General features: G+C 41.6%; 3 protein-coding genes across 6 annotated transcripts; 2 read left to right on the top strand and 1 right to left on the bottom strand.

The window, feature by feature from the left end:
* The first annotated feature begins 234 nt into the window (after positions 1-234).
* me2 (malic enzyme 2, NAD(+)-dependent, mitochondrial) lies at positions 235-7,152 on the top strand. Of its 3 annotated transcripts, none has more exons than XM_003974846.3 (15): positions 235-324; positions 1,213-1,361; positions 2,405-2,538; positions 2,637-2,786; positions 2,901-2,976; positions 3,172-3,333; positions 3,406-3,619; positions 3,810-3,907; positions 4,141-4,254; positions 4,326-4,437; positions 4,570-4,712; positions 4,823-4,925; positions 5,161-5,231; positions 5,428-5,526; positions 5,609-7,152. In XM_003974846.3, the coding sequence occupies exons 2-15, from the start codon at positions 1,248-1,250 to the stop codon at positions 5,765-5,767; spliced, it is 1,749 nt and encodes a 582-aa protein (XP_003974895.1). In that variant the 5' UTR covers positions 235-324; positions 1,213-1,247; the 3' UTR covers positions 5,768-7,152. The 3 variants fall into 3 exon arrangements, with proteins under 3 accessions (XP_003974895.1, XP_011613882.1, XP_011613884.1); XM_011615580.2 differs by having other exon boundaries at positions 270-442; XM_011615582.2 differs by having other exon boundaries at positions 270-521.
* Positions 7,153-8,055: 903 nt separating this feature from the next.
* On the top strand, positions 8,056-9,967 carry elac1 (elaC ribonuclease Z 1). Its single transcript, XM_003974847.3, has 5 exons — positions 8,056-8,406; positions 8,497-8,703; positions 8,820-8,878; positions 8,960-9,167; positions 9,296-9,967. Exons 1-5 carry the CDS (start codon positions 8,250-8,252, stop codon positions 9,787-9,789), a joined length of 1,125 nt encoding a protein of 374 aa, XP_003974896.1. The 5' UTR covers positions 8,056-8,249; the 3' UTR covers positions 9,790-9,967.
* A 41-nt stretch (positions 9,968-10,008) lies between these two features.
* mier3b (mesoderm induction early response 1, family member 3 b) lies at positions 10,009-16,964 on the bottom strand. Of its 2 annotated transcripts, none has more exons than XM_003974787.3 (13): positions 16,888-16,964; positions 16,057-16,081; positions 15,683-15,828; positions 15,028-15,150; positions 14,772-14,895; positions 14,314-14,387; positions 14,167-14,239; positions 13,911-14,059; positions 13,670-13,751; positions 13,054-13,148; positions 12,848-12,975; positions 12,617-12,771; positions 10,009-12,530 (listed from the first exon to the last, which is right to left on the bottom strand). In XM_003974787.3, the coding sequence occupies exons 1-13, from the start codon at positions 16,894-16,896 to the stop codon at positions 12,055-12,057; spliced, it is 1,659 nt and encodes a 552-aa protein (XP_003974836.2). In that variant the 5' UTR covers positions 16,897-16,964; the 3' UTR covers positions 10,009-12,054. The 2 variants fall into 2 exon arrangements, with proteins under 2 accessions (XP_003974836.2, XP_029685255.1); XM_029829395.1 differs by lacking the exon at positions 16,888-16,964 and adding an exon at positions 16,537-16,864.
* Between the last annotated feature and the right edge of the window lie 410 nt (positions 16,965-17,374).

The raw sequence follows: 17,374 nt of genomic DNA, 5'->3' as shown, positions 1-17,374 counted from the left end.
GTCTGTCTGTCTGTCTGTCTGTCTGTCTGTCTGTCTGTCTGTCTGTCTGTCTGTCTGTCTGTCTGTCTGTCTGTCTGTCTGTCTGTCTGTCTGTCTGTCTGTCTGTTTGTTAGTAAGGTACGAACCCGACAACTGAGCAGTTGCCTGCTTTTCAGTCCGCAGGCATTTGCCGGCATGCTCGTCGGGGGCGTGGTTTGTAGTATTGTGTGATTACGTCACATTGGTCGACAATTTGGATTGGATGAGGGTACGGCACGTTCACACGCGCGAGAGCTCGCGACTCCATCCACACTGTCAAACTGTTGCATCCGCGTCCGGCTGCTGGTAAGGGACAAACCGAAAGGTCAAATAACGGCACATTTTCAGCGATGTTTCAAAAGAGAAAGCTTTGTGAAGCGTAAACTATCCGAGCGAGCGGACTGTGGTGTTAATCCAGCGCAAGGTGAGACGAGTCAGGGAGAATCTCCTTCGAAGCACGTCCCGTTTCTCAGCCAGAAACTAGCAAAGCGGCGGGGGTCCGAGTGAGTGACAGCCTACCCGAAAACTTTTCATTCTGCCGGGTTCTGTCTGTTTTGTTTTGTTGTTTACTGTAAACAATGCGGGCTTGTTCGCTGACAAAGATTACAAGGTTGGCAGCTTTTGCGGTGAGCTAGCGAGATATTGGCGTGTTAGCAAGGGTTAGCTGGTGTTTATCGGTGGTTATTGTGCGAATGCTGCGCTAACTCCTCAATAATAAAGCCTGGTGCAGAATTACATGGGAGACATTTTATTAAAAATCTGCTCGGCTCATGTAACATTAGTCCTGTCTGCACAAGTGCAATTTTTGTTTCGAATGTTGTAACATCCTTTCTTTGTCCTCGAATGCTTCTGTCATGATTTTGTCTTCTGATGCCGAAGAGAAAAGGGGATTATGACAATCTTGCAAAGCTCTCTTTCACTAAATCACATCTGTCCATCCAGATTAATGTCTTGCCACTCTTGTCAGCATTTGTAATCTGGGAAACACAACATTTATGGGCTTCTAAGCATGTGCCAAAGGAGCATGCCATTTTATAACATCAGTTATGATGAAGGTAAATGTTCAAAGGTCGTCGAGGTAAGAACTATTTAACGTTAAGGGACAGTTTCAGTTTCACCCGAGAAGTATTTAAAAGTGATGGATAAAGCTTAAAGTTAGATATATAATTATAAGACATTTTTTTCCATTTGCAGATCCTTACCAGTAGCTTATCTTAACTAGTGACACCATGTTGTCCCAGTTGAGAAGATCAGTGTCCCTGAGGACTTGTGCCACGGCTTGCAGATGGGTTCACACCAAAGAGAAGGGGAAACCACTCATGCTGAGCCCTCGCACCAACAAAGTGAGTACATTTGGTATGTTTCCCCCTACACCTTAACTCATGTTGGCTCCAGAACACCAAAGGTTAAATTAGTCATTGCTTTATCAATGGTCATCACATTATTTGTTGGTTCAGAGCACTTTATAGATGGCCAGAGTCACGGTAGATCTTGGTTGGTTGAAGATGCATGGTCTCACTTTCTGTAGGTTGTGCTAAATTTAGAATAGACTGCACGTTTTAAATATAGACACTCTGTCCAGCATGTGAAGTGGTGATTACCATACCTTGTTCATGGTCACTGTACACAAAGAAATTATATCCATATTGCCTTATTTCTATCACATTTGTGTGATGCGATGTTTAATGAGCGCAAACAATTATTGTAAAATTTGGAATTAAATTTTACTCTCTGCTGTATCTTGAATTTTATTAGATTGCACTTTCAATTCACCTTAAGTAAAGAAAAACACAAATAGTTAGAGGATTTTACTAATGCATCCATGAAGAGTGAAAATCTGTTTTCATCCTTAAACTTCACGAACTGTTAATGTTTCTTTGAATACAAATGTTGATGTTGCTAGAGAAAAGAAATGAATCAAGTTAGAGAGTTTTCAAGCATGTTATTTATGTTTAGAGGAACTGACTACAGGCACTAAGTGAAGTGAAAAGCTGCATCAGCATGACTCAGCAGGCAGGCCCTTCCTCCCCAGTCGCTGTGGCAAATCTGCTTCCTTCTCCGCCTCAGCTGTTATGACTTCAGTGATTTACACTGCGATGTCTTTCAGACGTGGGTTCATACATGCACACTCTAAACTCTCCTCCTCCCTTGTAATTAGGGGCTGTTTCTGCCAAGAATCTTCATTGGAGGTTTCTTTCCGTCTAAACAAATGTGCCTCCTTTCAACTGCATTTGAGTTGTTTTTAAGGGCCATAATTCTGAAGCCTTACTGTAAGAAACCTGCTGTGTGTCACAAAGCAGACCTCAGTGCTGCGTATTATGCTGCAGCGGTTTCTGACGCAATGACCAACCTTCCTTCTCCTTCTCTTCCTTTTGTTCCCCCTCAGGGCATGGCCTTCTCTCTCCAAGAGAGGCAGATTTTGGGAATACATGGACTGTTGCCTCCAAAAGTGGAGACCCAAGAGATCCAGGCCATGCGCTTTCAGAATAACCTGAAGAAGATGACAGACCCCTTACAGAAGTAAGGATGTGTAATTGTCTCTCTGATGAATTTTACCTTCTGCATTAATGTTTTTGAATTGAATCCTCTCTTTTTCAACAATCCTCATTCCTGCACAGGTATATCTACTTAATGGGCATCCAGGAAAGGAACGAGAGGCTTTTTTACAGGGTTTTAATGGAAGACATAGAGGAACTAATGCCAATTGTCTACACTCCCACTGTTGGCCTAGCCTGCACTCAGTATGGACACATTTTTAGAAGACCAAAGTATGTATATGTACAGTTTCTTTCTGCTGGGCATCATGTCACTGAAATGTCGAATACACTTTCTGTTCCGATTGTGTCTTGTTTATTAGTAACCGATAATTTTTTTCTCACCAGAGGATTATTTATATCCATTCGAGACAAAGGACATATCCGATCTATCCTGGACAACTGGCCAGAGACTAATGTTGCCGTAAGTACCTAAAAAGCTCACACTGACTTTTCCCCCCCAAAATGTGGATTTAGTCCTTCTCGGACTACATAACCGTACATCATTAATTATCTGTGTGTAAAGTCCATTAAATGATTCATTATTATGCATCGTTCTTTATTTAATCATTCCGGATTCTTTATCATTTCCATGGCTACATTTTCTCCCTCTCTTCAGGCTGTCGTCGTGACTGATGGTGAGCGGATTTTAGGATTAGGTGACTTGGGCGTTTACGGAATGGGAATCCCCGTTGGAAAACTTTGCCTGTACACGGCCTGCGCTGGTATTCGACCTGACAAATGTCTCCCTGTGGTGATCGATGTTGGGACTGACAATGAGGTAGGCAGGATTTATTTCTATGGCTCAGTTTAGGGTTGGTGTACATCTTCTCTAACAGATCATTCCCTGCAGACGCTCCTCAGGGATCCCTTTTACATGGGCCTCTACCAGAACCGGGATCGCTCACAAGCCTACGATGATCTGATCGATGAGTTTATGGAGGCTGTGGTGGATAAATATGGGCAGAACACACTGATCCAGTTTGAGGACTTTGGAAACCACAACGCCTTCCGCTTCCTCAGGAAATACAGGGAGAAGTACTGCACCTTCAATGATGATATACAGGGTTTGTAGATTTTTCCAGCTTTTGGTAAATCGGCAGTTAATTTTCATGCAAGAACCCAGATGTAGGAACATTAGAATTAACTTTAATAAAGATAAAAATAACAACAATTAAATGTCTTTGATAAAGAGACGGAGAACAGTCCAGGTAAGGATGTCATTGTTTATTTATATCTGCTCCTCCATTTTTGCAGGTACTGCCTCTGTGGCCCTGGCTGGACTTCTAGCTGCTCAAAGGGCAGTCGGTAAGCCCATCACTGAGCACCGGGTGCTTTTCCTGGGAGCTGGAGAGGTACGAAAATGACTTCAGTCATCAATGAATGCCCTAAAAATATTACACAATATTGATCTTTAAAAAAAAAAAGGATTTAAGTTTCAAGAATGCATTCCTGCCTCTCCTTCTGTTTTGTCCTAATGAGGAATAATTGTTTTAGGATAAAGCTGAATAGATGGATTTAAGGATTTAAGTGGACACACTGTCAAAGTAGTTTGGACGTATTACTCATTAATGTCAAACATCATTAGGCTGCGCTGGGGATAGCTAATTTGATTGTCATGGCCATGATGGAGACTGGAATGACCCAAATAGAGGCCCGCCAGAGGATCTGGATGTATGATAAAGATGGATTGTTAGTAAAGGTTAGTGTGTCTGGGATCATATGTCTGGGGAACTTCCTTTCTCTGGCTCAATGTTCCTTCTGTAAACTTAGGACAGGCCACATAAAATGGACTCAAACCAGGAAGCTTTTATTCATGACAATCCAGGGAAAGTCCAGAGTTTCTTAGATGCCGTTAACACCATTAAACCAACAGCCATTATTGGTAAGTTTAATGTCGAAGTCTGAAAAATTCTAAGAAATATTCACCTTTTTTATGAGCCAGAAAGACATTATTATGTCATTACTGGCTGAGCTGTAGTTGAAATAACACTGCGATTCTTTCCCCATCATCCAGGTGTGGCTGGCGCTGGCCCTCTTTTCACCCACGATGTTCTCAAGTCCATGGCCAGCCTGAACGAACGACCAATCATCTTTGCTCTTAGTAACCCAACCACCAAAGCAGAGTGCACAGCAGAGGACGCCTATGCCCTCACCGATGTACTCAGCGCTTCTTCTTTCCATATGCATTTTTCATTTATCTTCTTGCTGACTGCCTTTTCCTTCATCTCCTGTCATCCGTCGATGACTCTGAAGTTTTTTGTCCACAGGGCAGATGTCTCTTTGCCAGTGGGAGTCCTTTTGGGCAAGTGACGCTGAGCGATGGCCGTGTCTTCACTCCTGGACAAGGAAATAATGCCTACATCTTCCCAGGTGAAATAAAATGTCACGAAAGATATAGGCACAGGTGTTTGTGGACTTTGGAAGTATTAAAAATACTGCTGAAAACTGATAAATTGCAGAAGCTTTAACTATCACTCAAAGGTTTTGTTTCAGATTTTTCCTTTTCTGTACAATAATTGGGACATTTGATGTAAACATTTGATAAATAGATGAAACGTTGTCGTTTTGTGTGTGTGTGTGTGTGCGTGTGTTGTGTGGGCTGCAGGCGTGGCTCTGGCTGTCATCCTGAGTGGCGTGAGACACATCAGCGACACAGTTTTCTTAGAGGCTGCAAAGGTGGGACTCAGGACTGAGTGTTTGCTCTTTCTCCATCTTTGTTGTCACTTTTTTCCAACGATAAATTGACCCTTTCTGGCTCAGTGTTAAAAGAATTTGCTTGCAAGGATAAACTTCACATGTTGGTATTATGAAAGCGTTTCCGATGGAGTCACAATATTTTTGTGTTTTCTGTGTGTGGAAATCCTCCTTTCAGGCCCTTGCAGAGCAGCTGACTGATGAAGAGCTGGCAAAGGGCAGACTCTATCCTCCACTGTCAGACATCAGAGAGGTCTCTATCCAGATGGCTATCAAGGCAAGATAGATTGTATACCTTTTGCTCCAGATATTGGATTTGATATTACACTCAGTCTAAAATTTTGCCCTTCTTGCACTAGCTGGTGGAATATGTCTATTTGAAAGGCATGGCGTTCTACTACCCTGAACCGCTGGATAAGGAAGGCTCTGTCCGGGCTACTGTGTGGAACACCGACTATGACTCTTTCATGCCGGACACCTACGACTGGCCAGGTGTCAGCTTTTCTCCCAAGAAATAACTCTCGAAACAAATTTCTCTCCGTCTGCTGTCACAACTCTTTATTTTCCACATAACAAAGGTTTGAGATTATGTGTTTTAGTGCAGCTCTTTGTTCTAGGCTAAACACCGTGGAAGCACTTGAGTAGTCATGAAGGGTCTATGTGAAAAGCAACTTATGAAGGAAAACATTTAAGTCAATGGTCACTCCTCGTCACCGTTTTTCCCCCAATTACAAATCTCAAGTTAGAGAGCCCCCTGGTGGTGGGCAAAAGCACTGTGAGGAAAGATGCCAGGTGCAATACTGTTCTCTTTTTTCATCTGCTGTAAAGGTTTGACTCCATAATTTATATAAAGTTTATGGTTTTATATGCTCTAATTACAGATGCTAAATTATAATCTTGAATTCATACATTGAAGAACAATTGATGCACAGGTTAGACTGAATAAACTTTGATTCTTTTACTAAACTGGTGCACAATGTGTATCCTAATATTAAAATAATTAAAATATTTTTTCTTCTATTAAACCATGGTAAAAAACAAAGTGGATCCTAATATTAAAATAGTGATTAAAATAAAGAATTAAGATATTAAATGTTAAAAATTAATATAAATTGTGTAAATTAGTTTTTTGTAAACTCAACCATGTCCTGTCCATTACATTTATATTCTACTACATTTCTAACAAACTTCTTACAGGAAAATATGTGAATACTCCATTGGCAGTTTTTGGGGAGGGGATGATAAGCTACATCACAAGACTACCTACCATCTGTTTATTTCTCCTCATTGTCTTCTGTTGATGACATTAATGTTATAATTGGAATTCATGGTTGGGAATCTCAGGATAGTTCATCGGGACATTTTGAAGTACTTGCAGCGAAGATTAAAGTGCCTGCACAAGCATCGCTGTTTGTTTATGACCTTTATGATGTAGACCTCATCTTGCTACACAGCTGAAACTGAAGAGACCTATGAGAATTTTGGTCCAAAATGGTGTCAAGGTTTAGTATTAAATGTGCAGCTATTATTCTGGTTTTCTATTTCACTTTGGTTCCTGTATTTAACAATGGTGAACATTTTAACACATGTATTACATTGTGTGACTCCATTACACGTTTGCTTTTGTGTTTGTCCAGCTGTTGTTACAGACCATAATTATCCTACGTACCTTAAGTACAGGTAAGAATTTTTGCTTTTGGTTATTGTCCTTGAGGTCTGTTTTCACCATAAGGATATTGCCTTAAAATATTATTGTGCCCTCTTGTTTTCTTTAGAAAATGTATTTTTGTCACAGTATTATGGCCCCACCTTTGGCCCTCAGAGAGCGATATGTTAGTGATGCTTCTTCATACCTATTGTGAGATGCCTCTAAAAGTTGAAATAAAGATTTTCTGTATCTCAATTCCTTTATTAATTGAAATTAGGATAACTAGACACCATAAATACACATGAAAAAGTTTATATTATATTATTGTAGAAAACTTGAAGACATATTTTCACATACAGAAACAGAGAAACCTTGGATTTACTACTTTCACTTCACACTTTTAAGGAACACAAGAGGGCATATGTGAAAACCTTGATACCAAGACAAGATCGAAAGGGACGAGATCAAAATTGCACCGATGTCCACAAAACTAGTACAATTATTTAGCGTAACCTATTTTCTGTCTGGTGACTTATCATTGTCACTGCAATTAATGAAAATAATCAATAATAATGTTAATGGTTGAAAACCAGCTGGCTCGTCGAGACGTGGGTTTATTTTTAACACATCGTTGCATCTGCTCAATATTATGGGGAGACATTAAATTACTCAATTTTGCACGTCGATTTTGTGCAATTAATTTCATTCGCTCAGTTTAATCATTATCGGCGATATCTGGCAGTAAATTACTTTTCAGACTTGAGTTAGAAACCTATTCAAGATATTCTACATTAATAGCTCAATAACTCAACACAGAAACATTCATTTTATTTATCTTAATCGTCGCAATTTATTAAAAGAAATGTTAATCCATCAGAGCTATTCCACAGATGAACACACCTACCTACACGTCGCTGTTTGATATTAGTTTTTTTTTTGTAAATGATACTTTATATTATACTATAGTTTACTTAAACGCTGCATCCTCTTTACAGTCACTGTTTTGCAGCAGCTCGGCCACAATCGACTCGTTAACAAGCTCGTGAACGCGCAGCGATGATCACGGAAACTGTCGAATGAGCCCGGAAGAGCCCGAGCGGTAGTTTGACGTGCTTATCGGAAACGCTACTGCGCAATCGCGTCCCCTTTTGGTTCTATGGAGCATGCGCAATAGCGCTTTCCTTAGACCCGGAAGTGGAGCGTTTTATTGCTTCGTGTGCTATTGAGCAACTTTCATGTGAATCAATGAAAGCTCCACCCTCACCACGGTGTCCAGTTCTGTTTATAGATCCATGGCAGGTTGGGAGCCACAGCTGTGAGAACTTTTCTTCACTTTTTTAGTCCAAACGAGTATGACTATGGACGTGACTTTCCTCGGGACCGGCTCGGCCTACCCTTCTCCTCACCGCGGTGCCTCGGCGCTGGTGCTGCGGACAGAAGGCGAATGTTGGCTGTTTGACTGCGGGGAAGGAACGCAGACACAACTAATGAAGAGCCAGCTCAGAGCCGGTGAGTCCACAAAATGTCTTAATGTGCATCCTTTAGGCGACATCCAGAAGAAGAGCTCAGGTGTAATGAATGATTACTTCTTCTACCCAGGTCGAATAACCAAGGTGTTCATCTCTCACTTGCACGGGGACCACCTGTTTGGCCTGCCTGGATTACTTTGCACCGTGAGTCTCAACAGTAACCCCGACCCCCAGCAGAGGCTCGGCCGTGTGGACATCTACGGCCCCCGGGGCCTCCGGCACTTTCTCAGGGTGACGCTGGGCCTGACGGGGTCACAGCTGCTTTTTCCTTACGCAGGCAAGCGCGCACTCTCCCCAAACACAGACGGTCTATGACAGGTTTACACATCAAATGGAGAAATATTAAATACTGTGTTGAATTCATTTATTTAATATAAATCTATTCTGTCATAGTACATGAACTGGAGCCAACGAGCGACCAGAGTCCAGAGGAGGGACAGCTCAGCCCAGAGGTGAGGGACACAACTTGGTACCTGTAATTCTAAATGATTCTATATTAATGTTTGATCATTTACCTGTTTTGTGACCTCTAGGTGACGGCTGACGGCCCCCTGCACCCGCAGGAGCAGCCCGGCAGGACAATTTCCCTGGACGTGTCCAGTGAGTGTTACCTCCTCTTTGAAGACAAGAGGTTTGTCGTTCAGGCCTTCAGGTTGTTTCACCGCATCCCCTCGTTTGGTTTTTGCGTTCAGGAGCATGATCGAACCGGGAGGCTGAAGACGGAACTTCTGAAGGAATTAGGTGAATGCCGTTTTTAATTCAAATCCTATAGAGGAAACATGTGTGGTCTTGGGTAATCATGCATGCGCTCTTCCCCCATGTTTTAAAAGATAAAGAATTTAATCAGATTTTTTTAAATTTGTGCCCAGGTCTGAAACCAGGGCCCCTTTATGGGCGGCTCAAAGCCGGTGAGGCGGTGACCCTGGAGAGCGGGCGCCTGGTTCTGCCAGCAGAGGTGCTGGAAGACGCCACTCCCGGGAGGAAAGTGTGCATCTTGGGCGACTGCAGTTCCGTCCTGGGGGAGGGGCCCCTGAGGCTGTGCCACAGAGCAGACATCCTGGTACACGAGGCCACACTTGCAAACGAGCACCGGGAGAAAGCAGTGGAGCACGGACACAGCACGCCCGAAATGGCGGCCGCGGTGGCCCAGGCGTGCCGTGCGCGGCGGCTGGTGCTGCACCACTTTAGCCAGAGGTACAAGCCCTGCGGCGCGCAAAAGGAGGGGGGCAAGGACGACGTGTCAGAGCTGAAGAGACAGGCTGAGGATGCTCTCCAGGACAGCGGCGTGGAAGTGGTCCTCGCTGAGGACTTCCTGACTCTAAATGTACCCATCAGGTGTGACCAGTCACTTCCGGTTAGATAACTGATGGAAACACAAGTAATCTCCATCCTGAGCTTTGTTTATAGCCAAACTTGGTCAGAAATCAAGCTTTCCCTGGGATGATGAAAACCGCCAGCATCTCTGAACCTTTTCCAGAGCTTTATTTCTGGATCTGTACACAAGGTATTAAAGAACAGAAAATACAAAATAATTAAAAAAACAAAAACCTCAGTGATTATGTACAATTCTTATATACAATAAAGATAGCTTCTTGAACATTTCTTATAGTGAAGTCTTTGATTGTCTCTATTTCTGGATATACATTTTTCTGTTTTGTATGCTTTTATTCACAAAGGTGTTCTTGTTTTCATCAAAGGACTCGACTTTGTTTCCAAAACCACAACTTGTCTCCTCCCCCCCCCATTTTCAAACTCTGAAACACAATACAAAATATAAAATAAATTTTAGTGCTTGCTTGCACACATAAGTCTCATAGCAGAGATAGATAAAATCACATTTTCCAGAGATCACAGGGTGCTGAAAAAAAACAAACCTACTACTTAATGGCCTTTACATTCTGACAGGGTTTCGGAGTCTTTGTACAAAACCACAGGTGAAAATAAATATCACGGCACTGCTAAAGCTTGAAGAGTCTGGAGGACCTACTGCATTAAGAGAAATGAGCTCTCCACATACCAGAGCAGCAGCCATCCCTTTACCATCGAGACGAGTACAGACATGTACAGAGATGAGCATCTTTTACACGTGGTCGCCAGTTTTCAAACGTGGATTTGCAACACTGACTATATCAATACGTCTTCAGGTAAAGCCTTTTTTTTTTTTTCCCCTCAGTGCTACACGTTAAGAATGGGACGCAGCTGGCATGCGTGGTTTCAGCCGAGCCCTGGGGTGTCGTGACCTTTTCAAAGAACGAACGAAACAGAAAACAAGTCGATTGGTAAACCTCGGAACCTAAAACATCTGTACATATCTACAAATTATTGCCTTTTACCCAGGAATCAAACTTTCATATTAACAGATTCACAAGTGTAAGAGGTCAGATAATAGACTTTTTAAAGGCTATTTGCTAAATATTTACATGAAACATAAGTAAATATCCTCTGTTGACGGGGCTGTAGACTGAATAACTCGATCCAACCGCACGATGGTTTCTAAGCATGGGTCTGGGCAATACACAAGATGATGAATCACAAGATCTAGACACGTCAGTCACTGTGTACCCCTGAATCAAACTAATTATTCATAGCACAATGCATAGATAAAGTAAACATAACTACTGCATCCAATCAACAGACAACAACCCGCTAAACATAATACAATTCACAATTATGGACTTCAGTCAAGAGAAGATGGCTCAATCTCAAGAACCGTTGACCAGAAGCATTCTCTAGTCAGTCCAGGTCAGGCGGAAGTTTGATACAACAGAGTGGCTTTAAATAAGGAGATAATACTGCGAGCAAATAAGTCAGAAAATGGCATTTACTCTAATACAGGCATTAATTCAAGAGCAAATTCTAACGTTTTACAACTAAAAGGAGATAAGGCTAGGCTTTGCTAATAGTAGCATGAGTGAAAAGGTTCAAAGGATTAAATAACGTATATGCAATAAATATATATTCAACAATGTCTGGTGATGTTTGAACAACTTAACCACTAGGCCAGCTTCTACTGGAGGAAAAAAAAAAAAACCCACGTGCTAGTGATGCTCTTCATAGAATATTTAGTGACATTTGCAGAAGGCAAATTAAAAAAATAACAAAAAAAACATCTGAACTAGCCTGATTGAGTAGACGTAAACCAAACACATTTAAAAACAGTACCACTTCTTTGTTTTTAAAGTGACAAGCAACTAAACAACACTAATGCTTGAGGCAGAAAACAAAGCCATTTTTGGCAGCTGAAAGAATGGCAGGATAACACGTAGCTCTGAAGATGTTGTGTGTAAATATGAGGAAGGAAGATACACAACTCTCCTACTGCAGCCTTCGGGCTCCACTGTACACGGACATTACACATATCCAAGACTGCAACAAAAAAATAAAATAAATGGCTATATAAACTCTTGAGAGAAATCAAGATTTAGTTCTATATGATAGACATCACTGATGTCATATTACACGAAAATGGAAACAAAATGTATATTCATATATATATATATATATATATATATATTTATATATATTTATATTAGAATTTAAAATTGGATTCTCCAGTGAGGTCAGTCTTATGTACATTGGGTTTGGGGGGGTTTCAAAAGGGAAGCACGAGGAAAGAAGATGAGAGAGATCACTCTGACTGAAGTGCCGTAGTGTGCTGTGTGTGGTGCCTTGCGTGTGATCCCAGAAACCCGTTGGGCTCGCCGGCGCCAGTCAAGCTCCCAAAGTCTGTGACAGACACCGCCATTTTGGCCCCGGTGATCCGGTGGTGGTGTGCTGTTGTCCGCCGTGCTTCGAAGTCCACTCCGAGGTTACCAACAGACACGTCGTTGATAAAAGAATCCGGCAGAGCCATCTTCAGTCTTTTGGAGGGCCGCTCGCAGTCCTTGTTGACGCACACTCCTCCTAGCTGGCCCAGCTCCGAATGGTAGAATCCGGTATCGAGCATGTTGAGGCAGTCGGATTCAGCACCATTGGAAGGGAACCCGAGGGATTCGTCGTGGTTCAGGGAGCCGCGATGGAGACCGTCCAGGGGGGGAAAGCTGTAGGAGTCCAGACAACCGACCTCTGCAGGGCTGCACACTGTGGCTACGGTGTTGCTCAGAGCTGCAAGAAATAAAAACAACCTCAACAAAATGTTAAGACGGATGCAGACTTCCCCCCAGGAAAGACCGACTCATCATCTCACTGACCTGTGAGGTCACTGGCTGTGATGGAGTTGAGCAGACTGAGCTGCTGGTCTGTGGTGGCCTCCAGCCTTCCTCCTCCACCTGCCCCTGAACACACCGAGGAGGAACTGTCCACCGCCAGTCCCTCCGCCTCGTCCACCAGCCTGTCCATTAAGTCGCTGCGCAAAAACAAGAGTTGGACGGGAGTTTCTACAGGTACGCAAGCAAAAGCTAAACGCTTGTTCTACCACTTACGTTACGCCAGGATAGCTGCTGTACTTTTTCTTCCCAAAACGGTTCTGCTGTACAAAGTAGTCAAAGCGCTCCGACTTTTTCCACATGTAGTAAAACGCCACACATTCTGCTACGGTTCGTGTCGTGACCTGGGAGACAAAGTGAGTCAGCACAGCTGAGGCTTGAGACGGGGATCGGTTCACTAGTCCCATCAAAGGAAGACTCACTTTATGTTTCTGTATGAGGTGGAAGTTCTTGTCATACATCTGTAGTGCATGTTCAAAGTTCTTGCATTCTTCTTCCGACCAAGGAGGCGATTTTTCTGAAACCAAACCGGACACATGAATGTATTCACCTATATATAAGCCAATATGTAAAAGTGCTGATTAAACCGTTACTGGATATTTATGTCAGCCTATGCAAAAATATCTGGGTAACTAGGACTTAAGGGTGAACAGACCAACTATATGGTGAAGTTTGAACTCTTTTTTTTGCCATTTGAGCTGAATGTTAAACAGCCTCATTACACAAGGCTCAATCTTTAAAAGGAAAAAAAAAGCAATTTGTCCAGTTGAAATCTTCCCATCAATTTCATATTTAGGACTGCAGAGATTATAAAGGGTCATCATGGGGGTTCTTAATATTTGCTGTCACCATTCATAATCTGATGTAGATCTAGAAATCAAGCACAAAACTAGCTAAAATGCTCAAGTTGAATGACATTCAAAGGGTCATAGTATAGGTTATTAAATGAATATCAAAACTTTGGTGCCAACATTTCTAGAGCTGAAGTTTTAAACAACTAATAATCCTAATAAGCCAACAAGGCGGTTGTTCCCTTACCTTTTGAGGATTTCACGTGGCTGCAATATCTCTCGAGTGCTTCACGAGTGTTGTAGTTGCTTTTGACAAGCTCATTCAAAGCCTATGGGAGATACGCGTCATGTATGAGGGGGAAAATACAGCTGAACCAATCACACAAATGAGAAATGTAAGTCACTACTAATAATCAATAAAATATTAACACACTGAAAGCTTAAGCTGTATACAAGACAGCAAAAGCTGGAATAGAGCCATTACAGACCTGCTCGTTGTCACGAAGATGGATGGCTGGTTTGTCACATCCCAGCTTTTCATCCGTTGTCCGCGAGAGCACGTCCAACAGGAAACTTCGGACTTTGCTTTCTGGAATTACACCTGGGCTCCATAACAACTGATCATCTTCTTCATACGCTGGATGATAAGATACACAAAACAAACGCAGTCAACACCAGAAGGGAACAGTTCCTCTCATATGAGAAACAGGTCAAAAGAGGTTCAAAGGCCCATGTGGACGTTACCTTTCTCTCCATCTTTGTAATGACTCAGGCAGGAGGGAACATCTGCCTGATACTGTGTTCCCACCATTATTTCCTACGATTAAAATCACAGGTGTAATTAAACAGTTGTAACATACGTTTATTAACATATTAAGAGCTCTTATTTACCTTTCTAGAGTCTTCGGGGCTTGGACCATCTTCATCGCACTCTGATTCCTTATCCCCATCAGATATAGTGTTTGCTAATGAAAACACAGCATGTAAACAACACTGCAGTACACTTTATTCTAATGGTTCCTTTTGAGCTAAATGTCTAATTTAAAAATAATAAACTAAATATCTCGTATTATTTCTTGAGAAAACATATTTAGCATTTATATATTTATACACAAACCAAACTGGAAAAACATACAATAGTGCGGAATTCTTAAATCATCCAACATAAAATAAAGGCATTTTTGTTTTTTCATGCATTTAGTTTTTAGGGAAAATAAACTCATCAGTTATGAAGCTCCTACTTCCAGCTCTAATTTGTGCAACGTCATGCAGTAACTGTTACTATACAGAAATGGAATTTGGCTCAAGTTTTTTTTTTTTTTTTTAACTGTGCATAACCTGCTACTTACATCGAAGTGTTCTTGGGAAGAAATCGGTAGCCTCGTGAGAGGTTACAGAAGGAGTTAGATCATCAGCCGAGGACTGAGTCTCCTCTTCATAGTCTCCAGACAGCAGGTCTTTAGCTATTTCCTCCTAGACAGAGAGAATTTATATATATTTACACATTTTGTACAACTGTGCATACAATGTGGCCAACATCTATAGCTTATTAAAAGCGACTAATTAATGTCTATGCAGTGCTGCCACGTAAGAATTGTTAAATACCTTGTCCAAAGTCATATCTGGCAGCTCATCAGTCAGATCTCCAGAGGAGCTGTCTATGCTGGAGCCCGCCGATGCCTCATAACGATAGATGGCCAAGAGTTCCTCTAGCGGCATGTTGCCCTCCTGATAGGAAAAAAGGCAAGACAGACAAGAATAGCCAAATAAAAAAAACTGAATTAGCAAAGCTAGTTTGCACTTTCTACATCATATGAGTGAAAATTGTTTTTAAAATAATTTATCCAAAACTCAGTTGGTAATCAACCTTACCACTTTATCCATATTGACAAAGCTTAAAAATAAATGCTTCATCAGCAAATACGGTGGTTGCAGTATAGTATTTCAGCATATTACTGTACAGTATATAAGCATTAATAGTACAGGTTTAGACAACATGGGTTGCTTTAGGATCAAATGCCAGTTACAATCAAAACCTCTTGGCTCAGCTTCTTGGAGGATCAAAGGTCAACATGTCTCTGGAATCCAGAACATCACCAAACCTTAATTACCTGTTCTTTGGCCATTTCCCCAAAATTTCATTAAAATCCATTTATAACCAACTTGTTTTGTTCAGGGACCGGGGAAAGGCTGGCTATCACGTTAACTGGCAGAGATGGTGATTTCATTTGTACAGGTAAACCAAATGTGCATTATTTACCCTTTCAAGATCTGCAATCTCGGAGCGGAAATTTCCTCCTCCTTCAAGAGACTCTTCTTCCTCCAGAGTTCTTTCATCATCGTACTCATGAACTAACATTTCTGCTGTTGGGTCAAAATCATGGTCCTCTGACGATAAAGAGCCAACTGAATTTGGAAGAAAAAACGTGCGTTGATTTTGTGAAACAGATTTACTCAAAGTCAACACATGCACATACCCAAATCAAGACAGTACAATCACAAGACAATTTATGGCTTTACATGAATGTATTTACTCTATTTCTCAATATCAACTAGCATCAGCTACATTTAGCACAGCCACAATAAAAACTACACTGGACAAAAATATTTCATTTGTATACGTTGTTTTCTTACCTGGACTTGAACTCCCTAGGGAAGCCTGCATAAAAAGAATAAAGAAACTTTACAGTGTGCACAGTAGGCATAAGCGAACACTATAAGCTAAAATTGTTTTTCCCCCAAAACGATGTAAAAGAAATGCATCATTTAATATAGAGGCCTATTAATATCTGCAAGAAAAATGGTTTGCCGCTAACTTTACCTGGACTAACTGGCTACTACACCATTAGCATCAATCTAATCCTACCGAAAAACTCAAGACAGTGCAAACAAAAAACATAGTTAACACGGCAGAGGTACGATGATTCAGTGTGTGAAAAATGGCTGAAATAATAGCAGCAACATGTGAGAAATATCAAATATATACTCAGTGTCGGCTTCCACAACTGTTAGCTAACATCAAGCTAACCCTGAAGCCTGATGAGAACGATTTTCACCGAAAATGTAAACACTAATTTCGCTTGCGCGGCACTGTAATCGACAGAGTAGACTTACAGTTATATAAGAGGCGGCACTCATTCATTAGAAATCATAAAATTCATTATTTTCACAGCGATGGATTTTTTCCCCTTTAACCAGCGACCTAGCGTTAAATTTACGTATCAATTTACACCGCCGCTACAGCTGAGAGAGCGAAGGCGCAACGGCCTAGTGGTGAAGGATGAGCCCAGACATTCAAGCATAATTTAGAGGAAGAAAAATGACCACTGCGGCCTGGATTGAAACGTATGGCCGGGAAAAAACTGCAATAGGCCCAATCGATTGAATAAAACAGAAAAATACGAGCCCCGATTTTTAAAAATATCGATTTAAGATTGTTCGCTTCCCCCCTGTTTTCCCTCTTACCTCCGCCATATTGGTACCTTTAGCTAATGGGCTCGATCTCGCGCAGTACCCGGATGAGAGCGCGCAGCCAATCAGGGATCCAGGTGACCGCTGGGCTCGTGACGCTCTTCAAACCCTCCACTGATCACGGCGGAGTCATTTACGCGACTCTGAAACATAAATATAGTCCCAAACGCGTATGTGCACAGTTTTCGATTGAGTCAAAGTGTCGCTCATGTAGCATTTTTTTTTATTGAATGTTTTTGCTTTCGGTTTGGTGGAATCTCACCTTAGTGGTGGCATTTAAAGTTAAGCGATGTGTTGTGTGCTATAATAATATGTCTATTAATTTATTCTGATGCCCTAAATGTTTATTCTCGTGTGCATTTTTACGTTGTGCAACACGGTATTCATTGGATGGTCAAAAAGAACCAAGGATATTTGGTCAAGTGGAAGCTTTATTCAAATGTCCTGCTTGATTCACTATGAAAAACAAACTTTATATATA

This window comes from Takifugu rubripes, chromosome 21 (assembly GCF_901000725.2).
Source record: "Takifugu rubripes chromosome 21, fTakRub1.2, whole genome shotgun sequence".
Classification (NCBI taxonomy): Eukaryota; Metazoa; Chordata; class Actinopteri; order Tetraodontiformes; family Tetraodontidae; genus Takifugu; species Takifugu rubripes.
The sequence above is the reverse complement of the archived record's forward strand: the minus strand, read 5'-3'. Positions and strand labels throughout refer to the sequence as shown.

Bases quoted from the DNA above. Each gene is read 5' to 3' on its own strand.
- elac1 (XM_003974847.3), top strand. From the start codon at position 8,250: ATGACTATGGACGTGACTTTCCTCGGGACCGGCTCGGCCTACCCTTCT. The intron at 8,879-8,959 runs GTGAGGGACACA...TGTGACCTCTAG, and splicing joins AGGGACAGCTCAGCCCAGAG to GTGACGGCTGACGGCCCCCT. The intron at 9,168-9,295 runs GTGAATGCCGTT...ATTTGTGCCCAG, and splicing joins GGAACTTCTGAAGGAATTAG to GTCTGAAACCAGGGCCCCTT.
- mier3b (XM_029829395.1), bottom strand. From the start codon at position 16,560: ATGAGTGCCGCCTCTTATATAACT. The intron at 15,151-15,682 runs GTAAATAATGCA...TTTTCCTATCAG, and splicing joins AGATTGCAGATCTTGAAAGG to GAGGGCAACATGCCGCTAGA. The intron at 14,060-14,166 runs GTAACGTCCACA...CTTATCATCCAG, and splicing joins TTACAAAGATGGAGAGAAAG to CGTATGAAGAAGATGATCAG.
- me2 (XM_003974846.3), top strand. From the start codon at position 1,248: ATGTTGTCCCAGTTGAGAAGATCAGTGTCCCTGAGGACTTGTGCCACG. The intron at 2,787-2,900 runs GTATGTATATGT...TTTTCTCACCAG, and splicing joins CACATTTTTAGAAGACCAAA to AGGATTATTTATATCCATTC. The intron at 3,908-4,140 runs GTACGAAAATGA...AAACATCATTAG, and splicing joins TTTTCCTGGGAGCTGGAGAG to GCTGCGCTGGGGATAGCTAA.